Source organism: Sciurus carolinensis, chromosome 11 (genome assembly GCF_902686445.1).
Source record: "Sciurus carolinensis chromosome 11, mSciCar1.2, whole genome shotgun sequence".
NCBI lineage: Eukaryota > Metazoa > Chordata > Mammalia > Rodentia > Sciuridae > Sciurus > Sciurus carolinensis.
The window spans coordinates 72,280,979-72,295,253 of NC_062223.1; the positions used below are offsets into that span (position 1 = coordinate 72,280,979).

The 14,275-nt window shown below is 40.8% G+C and overlaps 2 protein-coding genes across 2 annotated transcripts in view; both read left to right on the forward strand.

Moving 5' to 3' along the window:
* Window positions 1-129: 129 nt before the first annotated feature.
* LOC124959542 (dual specificity protein phosphatase 18-like) lies at window positions 130-4,823 on the forward strand (the record flags this gene model as incomplete). Its single annotated transcript, XM_047517956.1, is given in 4 exon segments — window positions 130-703; window positions 800-864; window positions 3,997-4,114; window positions 4,756-4,823. Coding segments are annotated over 4 exon segments (825 nt in total), but the record flags the coding sequence as incomplete, so codon positions are not given.
* Window positions 4,824-8,293: 3,470 nt separating this feature from the next.
* Trim5 (tripartite motif containing 5) overlaps window positions 8,294-14,275 on the forward strand; it is a 30,239-nt gene continuing 24,257 nt past the window's right edge. Inside the window, exon 1 of the mRNA XM_047515877.1 lies at window positions 8,294-8,452. The gene's annotated coding sequence lies outside the window, so the exon portion shown is untranslated. The remainder of the gene's footprint in view (window positions 8,453-14,275) is intronic.

The window sequence follows — 14,275 nt, forward strand, 5'->3', positions numbered from 1 at the left end:
CTTCATCCTCCCCAGTTGCTGAGATTACAGACTGTACCACCACACCTAGATCACAACACCCTTTTAAGTTTTCCATGGACACAGCTTAGCAGAAAAATGCAGGCCTCATGTACCACCAACTTCTGACACACCGCCCTGACGACAGCACCCCTGTGTACCTTCCCAGTTCAGTTCCGGCAGCCCTCAACCAGCGGCCTCTCACAGATGACCAGAAGCCTGTACATCAGCAATGGTGTGGCTGCCAACAACAAGCTCTTGCTGTCCAGCAACCAGATCTCTTCAGTCATAAACGTCTCAGTAGAGGTGGTAAATACCTTCTATGAGGATATACAGTACACACAGGTGCCTGTGGCCGATGCACCTATCTCGAAGCTCTAGGACTTCTTTGACCCCATCGCTGACCACATCCACAGTGTGGAAATGAAGCAGGGCCGTACATTGCTACACTGTGCCGCTGGTGTCAGCCGCTCAGCCACTTTGTGCCTTGCCTACCTCATGAAGTACCATGCCATGTCCCTGCTGGATGCCCACACATGGACCAAGTCATGCCGGCCCATCATCCAACCCAACAATGACTTTTGGGAGCAACTCATCCACTATGAGTTCCAGTTGTTTGGCAAGAATACTATACACATGGTCAGCTCCCCAGTGGGAATGATCCCTGACATCTATGAGAAGGAGGTCCGTTTGATGATTCCACTCTAAATCATCCCCCAACTTCCTGCTTGAGGGTCAGTGTACAGACCTGTTGTTGATCCTATACAGGATCTGAACTTGAACAATCTTTGTTGATAGAGGACTATACCAGATGATGCCTTTTATAAGGGCAAGAAAAAAGAAAGTGATGCCACAGCTTTCACCTCTGTAATCCATATCTTTAAAGATTAAACTCAGTTGTTAAATGGTGAAGATAAGTTTTCTGCCCTATGAGTGGCAGACCATGGCTACTGGCCAAAGGGTGAAATGAGGCAGGTGGTACCCTAGACAAAGAGACCAGAGCCTCAATGCCTGGCATCCTGCTGCCCTTCCTTAGACTGAACAACTCAGAAATGAGTCTGTTACAATCCTACTTTTTTCCTTCAAACCCAAAGTATCATGGCACCCTCTGAACTTTTCACAGTAAGTGCCAACCTACTGGATGAGTGGCCTTCAAATAGTACTCTTGGAACCCTCGGGGCCCCGAACAACCCCACATCTACCTTCACCACAGTGACCCTACTGAAGTTTTCTAGATCAGATTTACACAGAAGATGATTTTCAAATAAATATTCCAGTGTTATAAAACTTTTTTAAAATTTTTTCTTGAGTGCTATTGTATGTGACAAGGTCTTAAATCCCCCTCCAGTCTTTAATAAAGGTGGCATAGTCCATTCTCTAGGACATGTCAGTCCTCAAGGGTTCTAACTTGAAAGACTGGACCTGCAAACCAGATCTTAGCCCTGTCACCTACTCACCATGTGACCTAGGGCCTCTTGGAGCCTCAGTGTCCTCATCTGTGAAGATTCGGCAATTCCATAGCACCAGGCCCAGTGCATGGTTCACATGTAGCTTAATGGACAGTTCTCACTATGGATGATATACTCACTCTTTGGACCTCCTGGTCCCAAGTCAAGGTATTTCTTTTGTCTGTGCATAATCCTCTATTATTTTCAAAGTGCTTTTCCAGAAAGTCATCCCGTGTGGGGCAAAAAAAGGGGTTCAAATCCTACCCCAAAAGAGGTTTAGGCTTAGAAGACTTTTCGAAGTTTCCACTATTTAATCTAGGTGTGACCTAAGGGTCCTGAAGTAAGGGGTACAATTCCAGCTTCCCCCAAAAGGCCTTATTTAGAAGTACTGTGAATTGTGGGAAAGACTTGCCATGCTTGTCTGTTTGGTTAGATGAATAAAACCTCCAGTGTAGCTTGTACCAGATCAATTAGAACAAAAACATAATTTAAATATCACCACATCTTACTACATAATGTGCCCACTGCTGATTTATGACTAGACTGCTTAACCAAAAAGAAACATTCTGAAACCCAAATATCAAATGATTGACATGGGGTTTGATTTCCAAAAAACTTTCCTGGGAACCTACATATTTCTTCCCAGGAAAATCCTATATATAATCAGAGAACTCAACCCTGGATCTGTGTCTAGTCTTTTTTCTCCTCTGAAAACAGACTTTGCCTTTGTGGTATGTATATCTTTGTTGTCCGTGTGTGTGTGTGTGTGTGTGTGTGTGTGTGTGTGTGTGTTTTCCAGGGATTAAACACTGAGCCACATCCCCAGACCTCCCCTCCCTTCTTTTTTTTTTTTTTTTATTGTTTATTTTGAGACAGGGTCTTGCTAAGTTCTTAGAGTCTCACTAAGTTGCTGAATTGCTAAGGCTGGCTTTGAACTTGAGATCTTCCTACCTCAGACTTGTGAGCCGCTGGAATTGTAGCACCTTTGTAATCCCTTCAATAAATCTTTTTGTGCCTTTAGAAAAGAAAGAAAGAAAGAAAGAAAAATATGTATTAGTCCATAATTCTGTAAACTGTGAAAACAGTTTCTATGCACTTGGTTTGGTGGCCCACACCTGTAATCCCAATAACTCAGGAGGCTGAGGCAGGAGGATTTTGAGTTCAAGGCTGGACTCTGCAATGTAGTGAGACCCTAAGCAACTTGGTGAGACCCTGTCTCAAAATAAAAAATTAAAAAATTTTTAAAAAAAGGCTTGTGATGTGGCTCAGTGATTAAGTGCCCCTGAGTTCAATCCCTGGTACCAAAAGCAAACATAAATCTAGGAATAGAACCACCATATGGTCCAGTCATCCCACTCCTTAGTATATGTCTAAAAGAACTAAAATAAGCATACTATAGGGATATAACCACATTAATGTTTACGACCGCACAATTCACAATAGCCAAGCTATGGAACAAACCTACATACCTTTCAACATATGAATGGGTAAAGAAAATGTTTTATATATACATAATGGAATATTATCCAGGCATAAAGAAGAATGACATTATGTCATTTGCTGGTAAATGGATAGAACTGGAGACTATCATGCTAAGTGAAATAAGCCAGACTCAAAAAGTCAAAGGTCAAATGTTTTCTTTGATATTCAGAAACTGGTGCAAAATAAGTGGGGGAGAGAGACAGAGAGACAGAGACAGAGAAAGAAAACAGGGGTGTTCCATCAAAACAGAAGAAAGATCAGTGGACAAGATGAAGGAAATTAATAGGGAGGGAAAAGGATCAGGATAAGGAAAGAACAGTGGAATGAATCTGACCTAACTTTCCTATGTATATATATGAATATACCACGGTGAATCTCACCATCGTGTATAAGATATTAACTAAAACAAAAACTAAATGGCAGAAAGATCAGTAGAGGAGAGGGAACAGGCGAGAGAGGAGGGGAAGGCAAGGAGAACTGAGTTAGAGCAAATTATATTCCATGCTTTCCTAATTAGGTCAAAATGAATCCAAATGTTACTTAAAACTAAAAGGAATCAATAAAAAGATAAGCAAATAAATATAAAAGAGGCCAAAGTATGAGAAAGTACCTCTTCCCCATTCCAGTTTCCTCAGGAGAGGTGCACTAGTTGCTGGATGGATCAGCACTCACTGGGGCCCTGAACAAAGGCTTCTGCCACTCTGTGAACCTGGAGGGGCAGCGGCAGCTCAAGGGGGAAGAGTTAGAGAACCAAGAAGTACTGAGTCCTGAGACCTAGTAGAGAAGTGTCCTCAAGCTTTCCCAGCGAAGAGACCTCCAAGCAGTCACCTGGCTAGGAGGACCTCCTAGCATGAGAACATGGCCTATCAAGGAGAGGAAGGCACAGGCAGGGCAGAGGGAACAGCACCCAGGTGAGTCACAGGAGCTGCCTATCAGGATTTGGACATGTTTTCTGGGGCAGAGGGAGAGATTGGAAAGCTGGGTGGAGCAGTGTCCCAGGTACTTCACAGCTAGGACTTCTGGGGACTGTGCAAGGCAGGCTGTTTGAGCTGAGTTGGGCTTCTCCCAGGTCTTCCTGGAACATGTGGATGCTGCTGTGGCTGCTGTGGCTGCTGTTGTTGCTTCTCCTGGCCTGGCTGCTGCATTCTATCTTCAGGGCAGCGGGCTGGTGGCAGGGCACTCTGGAGGTTTGTTGTAAGGTGCCTTACACTGTGCCACTCTTGCTTACTAGGCGATTACTTTTTGAGGGGTTCTAAGTAAATCTCTAGGATCTTTTTCAGGCTTCTGGGAAAAGTGATCCCAAAGAGGCTCCACGTGCTTTTTCCATCTTCTGAAGTTTCAAGAACTTATTGTACTGCAATGTATTTATCAGGGTAAGGGACCTAAGCAGAATCTTCTGGCCATTCCCACTGGCAGATGGCTAGGGAACTAGTTCCCCATCTTTCTCAAATCTGTCTGTGTTGAAGTCTCCCTCCTCCCACCGGTGACTCCTGTCTTCTGATGTTCAAGCCTTTGTGCCTCCTCCATACCCCATGATGGACAGAACCGCTGAATTTCTCATAACTAACAGTATGTGGCGAAGGAAAGAGATGCCAGCCCTGTGATTATGCTCTAACACCATCTTACCAGAGTGGTATTTCCCTTTCTCCTGCTGGCCTTGAAGAAGCAGCAGCCATCCTGTGAACTACCTATGGAGAAGCATGTGCATCAGGAAATTTTGGACAGTCTTCAGAAGCTGAGGACCTCCATTCAATAAGCACAAGACACTGAAATCTACCACTAACCTGAGTTATCTTAGAACCAGACCCTTTTCTCCTTTAACCTCCAGATGAAAATGTGGCCCAGTGGACACCTTCACGACACATTGCTGAGATTCTGAAAAGAGAACCCTTCTAAACTGCTGCCAACACTTCTGATGCACAGAATCTGTGAGCTAACTAAAGCTCTTCTAAGTCCTTAAGTCCTAAGTCTGTAAGTTTGTGATAGCCTATCATGCAGCAATAGAAAATGAATACAACTTTCATCTACCATATTGAGTTATATTAAAGATGTTATTACAATTATAAAATCAGATTACATGGCTATGCATATGAGAACAAAGATATTTTACAGTGATAAAACATTTATTTTATAATTTGTAACAAATGTTAAGGGTTGCGACTCTCTCCACAAATTACTCTGTTTCCTTAAACAAAGTCATCTACTTTAAAGATAAGGATGTAATATTCATTTTTTAAATATTTATTTCAAATCAGAGAAACCGAGAAAAAAAAAAAACAGGCACTACTCTGGGTCAGTGCTTATTTGCTAGCAAATAGCACAAGTTATTACAAATACTCTATTATTTAATTCCCACAATATCACCTCAGGTAAATTTTGTTGTTTTTATTTATGTTACACATAAGAAATTGAATTCTTATAAAATTAACCAATAAGAAATTGGTTAATTTGTTAAGGGCCACTATATGGTGATATCTTCATCATTCACAATTCTGTTTTCCAAGTGCAAGCATTTAACAAACCAATTACAATGTTTACCCTCTACACTAAAAATATTTTCTTCATGTTCTCTGTAATAGCATGCTGGCCATGAAGTGGTTCAGCATATTATCCATCATCATGACCCTCTCCTGCCTCATATTACATGGATTCAGAATGTCAAATTATATTTCATGGTCTCTAGAGTTTTGCTTAAGATGCACCAGACTCCTCTTGCAGCTCAGCACTTCCTGGGCTGTCCTTTCTGCTCCCAGCTCCTTCAGAATCATGCTGCTACCTCCTCTATGGTAGTGTGGTGCAGAGAGAGGAGCACTGATGTTGGAGTAACATGGACTTAGTACTAATCTGCCTCTCCTGCTCCTTAGCATTAGGACCATAAGGAGAAACTCTGTTGTAAACTATTTTAACCTCCTTGTGTACATTTGTCCTTATTCTATTTAACAGAGCACCTGGGAAAGTGTTCATTATGTACATTTAATTATATTAACTATTATATGTATATATGCATGTACAGGTGTGCACGTGACTATTACCAAACGTAATCTGAAAAGACACAATCTCAAATGCCATAATCTTAAACACCATAATCCTCAAAGTGGAAATCCAAAATGATGAAAATCTCTAAAGTCTAAAATCCTACAATCACAATCTCAAAAGATTAAAACCCTGAATGTTGAAATCCTGAAAGCTGAAATTTTGAAAACTGCAATTCCCACTGTAGGCAGTAGGGGGAGGCTGTACATGAAGAATAGAAAAATCAAACTGAGGAAAGGATTAGTGTTTGAGTTGTATGCAGGATGGCTGCATCATTTAGTTGGAATGAAAACCCAGACACCCAATGAAGCATTATTTTTGAGTCTATGAGGGCGTTTCTAGAGAGATCAGGGTGTGGGTCTGAGTGGCCTCGGTGGGGAAGGTCTATTGTGCGCTGGGACAATCCAATCTGCAGTGGGCAGGAGAGAAGAACTACAGAAGGCCGACTGGTTTGCATTTCACCTTCCCATCACTGTTACACCTGTCCAACTGTTGTAGGTATACCTGAGTGTTCATGCTTACCAAAATACGTATGCTATCATTGCATAGCTTAATATGTGAAGAGGTTTATGAAGTGTTCTATGTTTCTCAGATAATCTCCTTTTAAAAATGTACAAAAATGTCTTATAAAGAATTTTAATATTTTTTTCCCAGAAGATGTTTTTGGGATTTTGATTTTTTTTTTTTTTTAGGATGTTAGACTTTAGGGATTTGATCTTTTGAGGTTTTAATATTTGGAATCGTGTCTTTAGGGACTTTGACCCAAATCTATGTACAAGTGTATATGTATTTATCAATCCTGAGCCAGGCACTTTAATTTTCAATCAACAAGGTTGTTTCATTCCTCCTTCTTTCTACACCTTTTTATGTGAATTCCAGCAGTAACACAAAAGTCCCTGGTTTATATTGCATACACAATTTTATTTTTACTTATTGACTTAACTGGTCTAGGAGTACCCAGAGTAAATAATTTTTCTGGGTGTGCCTATGAATGTTTCTGGATGAAATTCGCATTTGAACTAGGGAATTAGAAATTACACTTAAAACTATATATCTGCATATCTATTTACCTGGCACTCTTACATGCATGACTTTTTAGTTAATGTGAGAAAATGGGGAGAAATAGAGAAATTCCTGACTTTGTGAAATGCAGAGTTGAGGCGTGCAGTGTAGGAAGGGGGACAGAGTTACCAGTGAGTTTCTTGAGTGATAGCATGCTGCCCACAGCAATTCTTCCCATCACCCTCTCCTCACACATTTTCATTTACTCACTCAAAGTAAATGCTAGATCTTACTTCCATTGAGGAACCTAGAAAGCTGTGAGTGGTCGATGGGCCACAGCCCAGCCTTCTGGACCAGTTTTGCAGAGATTAGCAGAGAAGAGTTAGGCTTGGCATTGTTTAGGCATTGAAATACATAATTTGGAGAAGACAACAGGGGGACATGAAGAGTTCTTTGAAGCTTAATAGTTTAAATGTTTTAAGTGTAATATTGTAATATTTCTGCATGGTTTTCCAGATAAATTTGTAGCATCACATCCTGAGTTAGGGAATCTTAATAGTGTGGCAGCTGCGATGATCTGTGGCTTCGAGATTCATTCATCCTGTACAATCCCCACGTCCAGACTAAAGGAATTATACCAGTACTCTAAATATCACTGACCATGTATATCCTCCTCCACAGGCCATAGCTGACGGCTGAAAGTAAACCCAGTTAAGGTATCAGGAACGAGGGGCGCACACTGGAAGAATTTCCATGAGGAGCACCTTTTCTAACTTTCAGTACTTTGTTGGGTTAATATCAAATATGTCAGTAGAAGTGGCATGATAACAAGATTCTGAGACATGAGAAAAAGGAGTCAAGGAGAAAGAGATCAGAGGGAGGGGGAAGAGACAGGAGGGCAAAAGGGAGTAGTAGGGAGGGTGGACATGAATAAAACAATATATGCATGTATGGAAATGTCACAATTGAACCCATAATTTGTACAATTAACATGCACTAATAATTATAGTTTAAAAAAACTGGGAAATAAAATACACAATAGCAGAGCAAGATACTCAGCGGGCAACAGCTAGTCAACAGCAATCATATTTCAGAACTGTAGTAATTGGAATGGTGGCAAGGCAAGTAAATTGAATGGGTGGCGGATGGGGCCATGCCTCTTCCTTGTACCATCCCTCCTCCGGGGGAAGGTACGACTGCACAGGGGCAGACTCATTCGGGTGCGGGGGACCCAAGAGGCCAAAGTAAAGGCATCCCATTGGCCCAGTTTCTCTCCCCCTTTCTTCCCCGCCCTCAAGAATTTAACTTTCGTTTCTCTGGTGCGCAAAGTTCAGAAGCAGGCAGTGAGCAGGAGGCAGGCTTGGAGAGTAAATCCTGGCCATATCTACCCGGTCCTGCTAAACCCACTTCGGGTGGGTGTCTGAAGGTGTACTAAACAATTTTCGAAGAGCAGTTTGGAAGACTTTAGAAGGAAACCTGGATTTGCTTGGGTGAGTTTAACTTCTTGTCAGAAAGCCGTTCAAATGCCCAACTTGGGTATTTCCTGCTGAGAGCAGCTTGGGGGAGGGGTGTCTTTGAAAGAAGATGGGTGTAAAGGGGTGAAAGGCCACTCGCTTCCTGGAGGGATCTTATTTGTCCAGGCTGAGTCTCACCCTGTCTCCTTCCTGGTCTGGAATTTTGAATTGCACCTTGGTAAAAGTGCCAGTCCTTTTTTCCAGGGGTAGATGGTCCCTTCCCCAACAACAGCGGCAGAGCTAGAGATCTTTTAAAACGGAAAGCAATAATGCCTGTCACGGTAATGAGATCTGACGCCACAGATGCCTTTCCATCACCTTGTGTTCTGAAGCCCTGATGCTTCGTGGTCTCTTATCTACTTAGTGAGCCTATTTCACAGCCCCAATGCAGACACAGAATTACTTAAAAACAAAGAAAGTCAAGGGTTGTATGTTTTCTCACATGTTGATGTTAGAACAAAAAGGAATCTCATAAAAAGAGAAGGGAGACCAGTAGAGTAGAGGAAGGAGATAGGGAGAGGAGGGAGGGAGAAGGGGGCTTCTTGGGAGTGGACTGAAATGAAATTTGTTACACAGATGCATAAATATGTCACAATGAAACCCATTGTTCTCTATAATTATTATGCAACAATAAAAAAAAGAAATCACCACCTTTGCCCTTCCTTCCCCTTGAGCCACATCTGCCAGAAGCAGAGCTCAGCTAAGAGTCAAGAGCTGGCAGAGCGCATGGGAATTTCCAGAAATGTTATCTTTTAAAACTTTGTTTTCATTTTCTTTTCTTTAATTTTTTTCTCTTTCTTTTTCTTTTTCTTTCTTTTTATTTTGATTCAAGGGATTAAACCTAGGGGCGCTTAACCAATGAACCACATATCACCAGTTCCCTTTTTTTAATTTAATTTTTATTTTGAGACAGGGTCTTGTGAAGTTCCTTAGGGCTTTGTTAAATTGCTGAGGTCGGCTTTGAACTTGTGATTTTCTTGTCTTAGCCTCCGTAGTGGCCAGAATCACAGGTGTCAGAAATTAGTGCGTAGAAAGCACCTGTCTTCTGAACTTACACGTTGCACTTGTCATGCCAGAGATCATGAAGTGGGACAGAAGAGACTGGACACCTGAGGAATTTTCAGGAAGCAGGTTTATTGACTGCAGGGTTCAGAGGTGGTTCACACCTAAGAATTCTTCCTCTGAATAATGAGTATAGAAATTCTTTGAACTTTATGGGGGAGACTAGGAGGTTCCGATGACAGATGCATTTCATTCCATCCTCTAGACAGAGGTTTCACAAGTTTTTTTTTTTTTTTTTCTTTCCTGCAAACCTGGCATTTGTGAAAAAGAGGAAACTACCAACCACAATGCCCTTCTGCATGCAGTTTTTGCTGATAGAAAACTTTTTGAAGAAGAGGAACTTAATATGTTACAAGTATAGAGGGGATTTATGCTTAATTATTGTAAGGGTCTTCTGGGTGGGGTTCTCTGACCTCCTTCAATCACAGTATTTTAGAATTGACATTACTTTTCTGTTTCAGGCCTCAAATGGTACTGGATGACAGTGTTTAGCAAATGAAGTATAATACAATTTTATTTTCCCAGCCGACTTAGGGAAAGTAATCCTTTCTATATAACATCGGTACTTCCATTAAGCCAAGAAAAACAGTTTTACCTCAATCACAAAAGATGAAAGTACATAGCTTTTTACAAACCTAGTTTGTCCTTTAGTTTCATCCATGTTCTGCCAAATGACAGGAACTCCTCTCCTAAGACTGCATTCTATACCATTAATAATAGATGATGGATGGATAGACACACAGACAGATGTGACAATTATTTTATCCATTCGTTCACCCTTGGACAGTTTGGTTGTTCCCATGTCTTGACTATGGTAAATAATGCCACCTTGACCATGGGAGTATGAGACCACGATTTCATCTCCTTTGAACTTGTACCCCTGAAGAAGGTTTACTGGGCCCTGTGATAGTTCCTTTTTTAATTTTGTTGGGGGCCTCCATATTGTCGCATGACTACATTCTCCTCAACAGTATACAGTGGTTCCCTTTTCTTCTCAGGCTTGCCAGTAATTGTTATTTATCATCTTGTTGATAAAAGCCACCCTACCTGGTATAAGGTAATATCTACTATAGTTTTGAATTGCATGTCTCTGATGACTAGTGATGTCTAGTACCTTTTCAGATATACCTCTTAGCCAACTTTATGTCTTCCTTGCAGAAATATCTTCTTTATCCATTTTTAAAATCAGGATGTTTTTCTGCTCCTGACTTGTATTAATTTTTCATATTTTTTAATATTAACCGTTTATTTGATGTATACCTTCCAAATATTTTTTTCCCAATCAGAAGACATTTTCATTTTGTTGATTGTTTCCTTTATTGTGAAGAACCTTTGCAGTATGATTATTTTTGAGTTTGTAACCTGGGCTTCTTACCCACCTCTGGTGCTGAGAATGAAACCCAGGGTTTCACATTGTAGTCTGGATTTTTAAAAAAAAAAAAACGTTTTATTAGTGCTTTATTGTTACAGTGGGGTTCATTTTGACATAATCATACATGTATGGAATACATTTCATTCCATTTCAGTTCCCACTACTTCTCTTTTTTACTCTCTTCCTCCCTTCTATACCCTTTCCTCCTCTCTACTGGTCTTCCTCTATTGTTTTCTACTTATCTGGTGTTTTATTAATATGCATGAAGGTGAAAGCCACTGTGGTATATTCATCTATGTACATAGCACCATTTGTCAATTTCATTCCATGGTTCCTCCCTTTTCCTGTCCCTTCTCCCTTCCCTTATATTCTCTTCTTCTATTTCACTGATTCTCTTTTCATGGGTTACTCCCCACTTTTTCCCATTATTTTGGTCTGGCTTCTGCATATGAGAGAAAATGTTCAACCCTTGACTTTCAGAGCCCATGTGCCTATCAACAGATGAATGGATAAAGAAAATGTGGTATATATACGGGTTTTGGTCAGCCATAAAGGAAAATGAAATTATGGCATTTGCTGCTAAATGGATAGAACTGATACCGCCGTTTACCGGTGACGAGTTCTCCTCCTTCTAATGTTGAAGATTAAGCACTAGAGAAGCACGCCAAGGCAAGCATATTAAGCAGGTTTATTTAAAGGGAATAATACAGACTTTTCCTGGCAGGAAGAAGGGGGCCATGGCTGATGTTCTAAAAGTCCCAAGAAGTGAGCACACCCTGCATCTTTTATAGGTTAAAGTCTCTTTTGTTCTCCAGTTTTCTCCCCCCTTTTCTCTCTCTCCTTCCTGCCTACATGACTAGGCCTGGTTTTGCATTAAGTGAGAAGCCATGGGCAGGGGGAGGGCCAAGGTGATTCAGGCAGGCAAGGGCCCAGGGGGCATTAATTAGCAGTTCCTTGCTTGCAGTCCTTGATAAAGGCAGGTAAATTTGGTAATCAATGGGCTCCGGAGATCCTTGACATTCCATTCTTCCAGGGGCAGTCTCCAACTTCCAAAGGCAGATGGCTTCATGGCTTCATTTCTTCGAATTGACCCGATTCCCTATTTCTACACTACCTGTCTTTAATTCTGGCTTCAGAACTAGAGAACCTCATGCTAAGTGTAGCCTGGATTTTTAATATGATATCCAAAATATTATTGCCAAGGCCAATGTCAGAGAGCCTTTCCTCTGTTTTCTTCTAGTAGTTTCACAGTTTCGGGACTTATATTTATATCTTTTACTGGTTTTGAGTTGATTTTTTTTTATACAAGGTCTAAGATAAGGGTCAATTTTCATTCTTTTGCATGTGGAAATCCTTTCTTCCCAATACCATTTATTGAAGAAACTGTCTTTTCCTTATTGTGCCTTCTTGGTTCCATAGTCAAAAATTAGTTGACTGCGTATGTTTGGGTTTACTTCAGGTCTCTCTACTGTGTTCCATTCATTTGTGTGTACATTTTTATGTCAACGCAGTACATTTTTCATTAGTTTTATAGTTTTTATTGTGCAAATATATCATGCCTTTAGTTACACTTATTCCTAATTATTTTTATTTTTTATGCTTTTGAATGAGGATAGAATAAAACAGATTGTAAAATGACCAGGCGTCAGGATAATGGATCCCATTCAACCAAACCTGGAGGCTAATGGATAGACGTACTAAGGTGCACCAGCAAGGCCTATTTTAAATGTAAAAGACCTTGAGGCTCACCTGTGGGAAGACCTCCTACTGACTCCTTTGTCCCAGAGGTAGAAAATAGAAGGTGGGGGTGAAGCCAGATGGAAGTGACAGAAAGAAGGATGGAAGTGAACCCACTGGTAGCCAGCATGCTTTTTTCAAAATCTACTTTACATAGATTTTGTTCCATGCTCTGCTTCAGAACCACCTGTAAAGTCCTAAGCTGGCACAAAATGGGTTTTTCTGCTCTCAGGCTGCCTCCTGCATTGAGGGAGTTCTACTTTTTTTTTTTTTTTTTTTTTCCGTTAAATAAATCCTGCTCCCTTTACTCTTTCCTTCCGTGATTGTCTGTGGATTTTATTCTGCAAAATTTGCGAGACAAGAACCCAGAGGAAATTGGCAAACTGTAAAATCTTGTCTCATCCCAAAACTCTGGTTTCACTTTCATAAATGGGTTGACTTCTTAATTAATTTTCAGTACTGGGGATTGAAACCAGGATCTTGGGCATGCTAGGCAAGCTCTCTACTACACTGAGCTACATTCCCAGCTCTATTAATTTCTTTATGCTGTGAATATAGCCCTTGCTGCTCTGTCACTGCTACTTATTTTTAAAATGGACATGCTTCTTTCTCTTCTTCTCTCCCTGCTCCTCCCTAATTTCTCCCTCTCCCTAATCTCATAGGAAACAGGATTATCTCTCTTCCCCATCCTAGACTGAGTTATCTGTCCTTGAGCACTCACCTATCATAGGAATGAAGTAATCCAGACTTTGGGATGGCATCAGAAGATCTCAGAAATTACTCTCCCCAAATTACCAAGTGAACTACAACTCCAACAGAGAACGCATGGAATATAGCCTTTGAATCACCTCTTTAAAAGACCCTTGTACCTGCCAATGGGCAGAACAATCACAACCTTTGGGACGAAAGTTCCAAAACACAATAAATCTTCTTTTTCCTTTTTCTCAAAACCGTGTCCTTGTTATTGGACTGGAATCAGGGACAAGGACCCAACTTATGGCAACACTTTCAGTACTGTGCTGAATGGAAATGACAAATGTGAACATGTAATCTACCAGATCTTCAAAGAAAAGCTTTCAGTTTTCCTCCATTCATTATGTTATATGCTGTGGTATTTTCAAGTATGATCTTTACTATCCTGAGGAAATTGCCTTTGACACCTAAATTTTTATAGCTTTTAATTATGAAAGGATGTCAAATGCTTTCATGTACCAATTAAGGTCACCATGTTGGTTTTAATCTTTTGTTCTGTTAATATGATTGTGTCTTATTGATTGATTTGTGTGTGCTAAACTAGTTTTTTATGCCACAGATAAATACCACTTGTTTTTTGTTTTCGTTGTCATTGTTTGTTTGTTTGCTTTACTAGAGATCAAAACCAGGGCCTCAGGGCCTTGTGCTTGCTAGGCGAGCACTCTACCACTGAGCTACATCCCAGCCTTTTCATTTGGGGGCAGGGTCTCACTAAGTTTCACAGGCTGATTTTGAATTTGGGTACTCCTGCTTCAGCCTCTTGAGTAGCTAGGATTATAGGCATGCACCATGACACCCAGGTTCCTAAATTCATAGATTCTTTCTTTTGATTGATCTAATCTGCTGTTGAAATTCTCTCCTGCAGTTTTAATTTC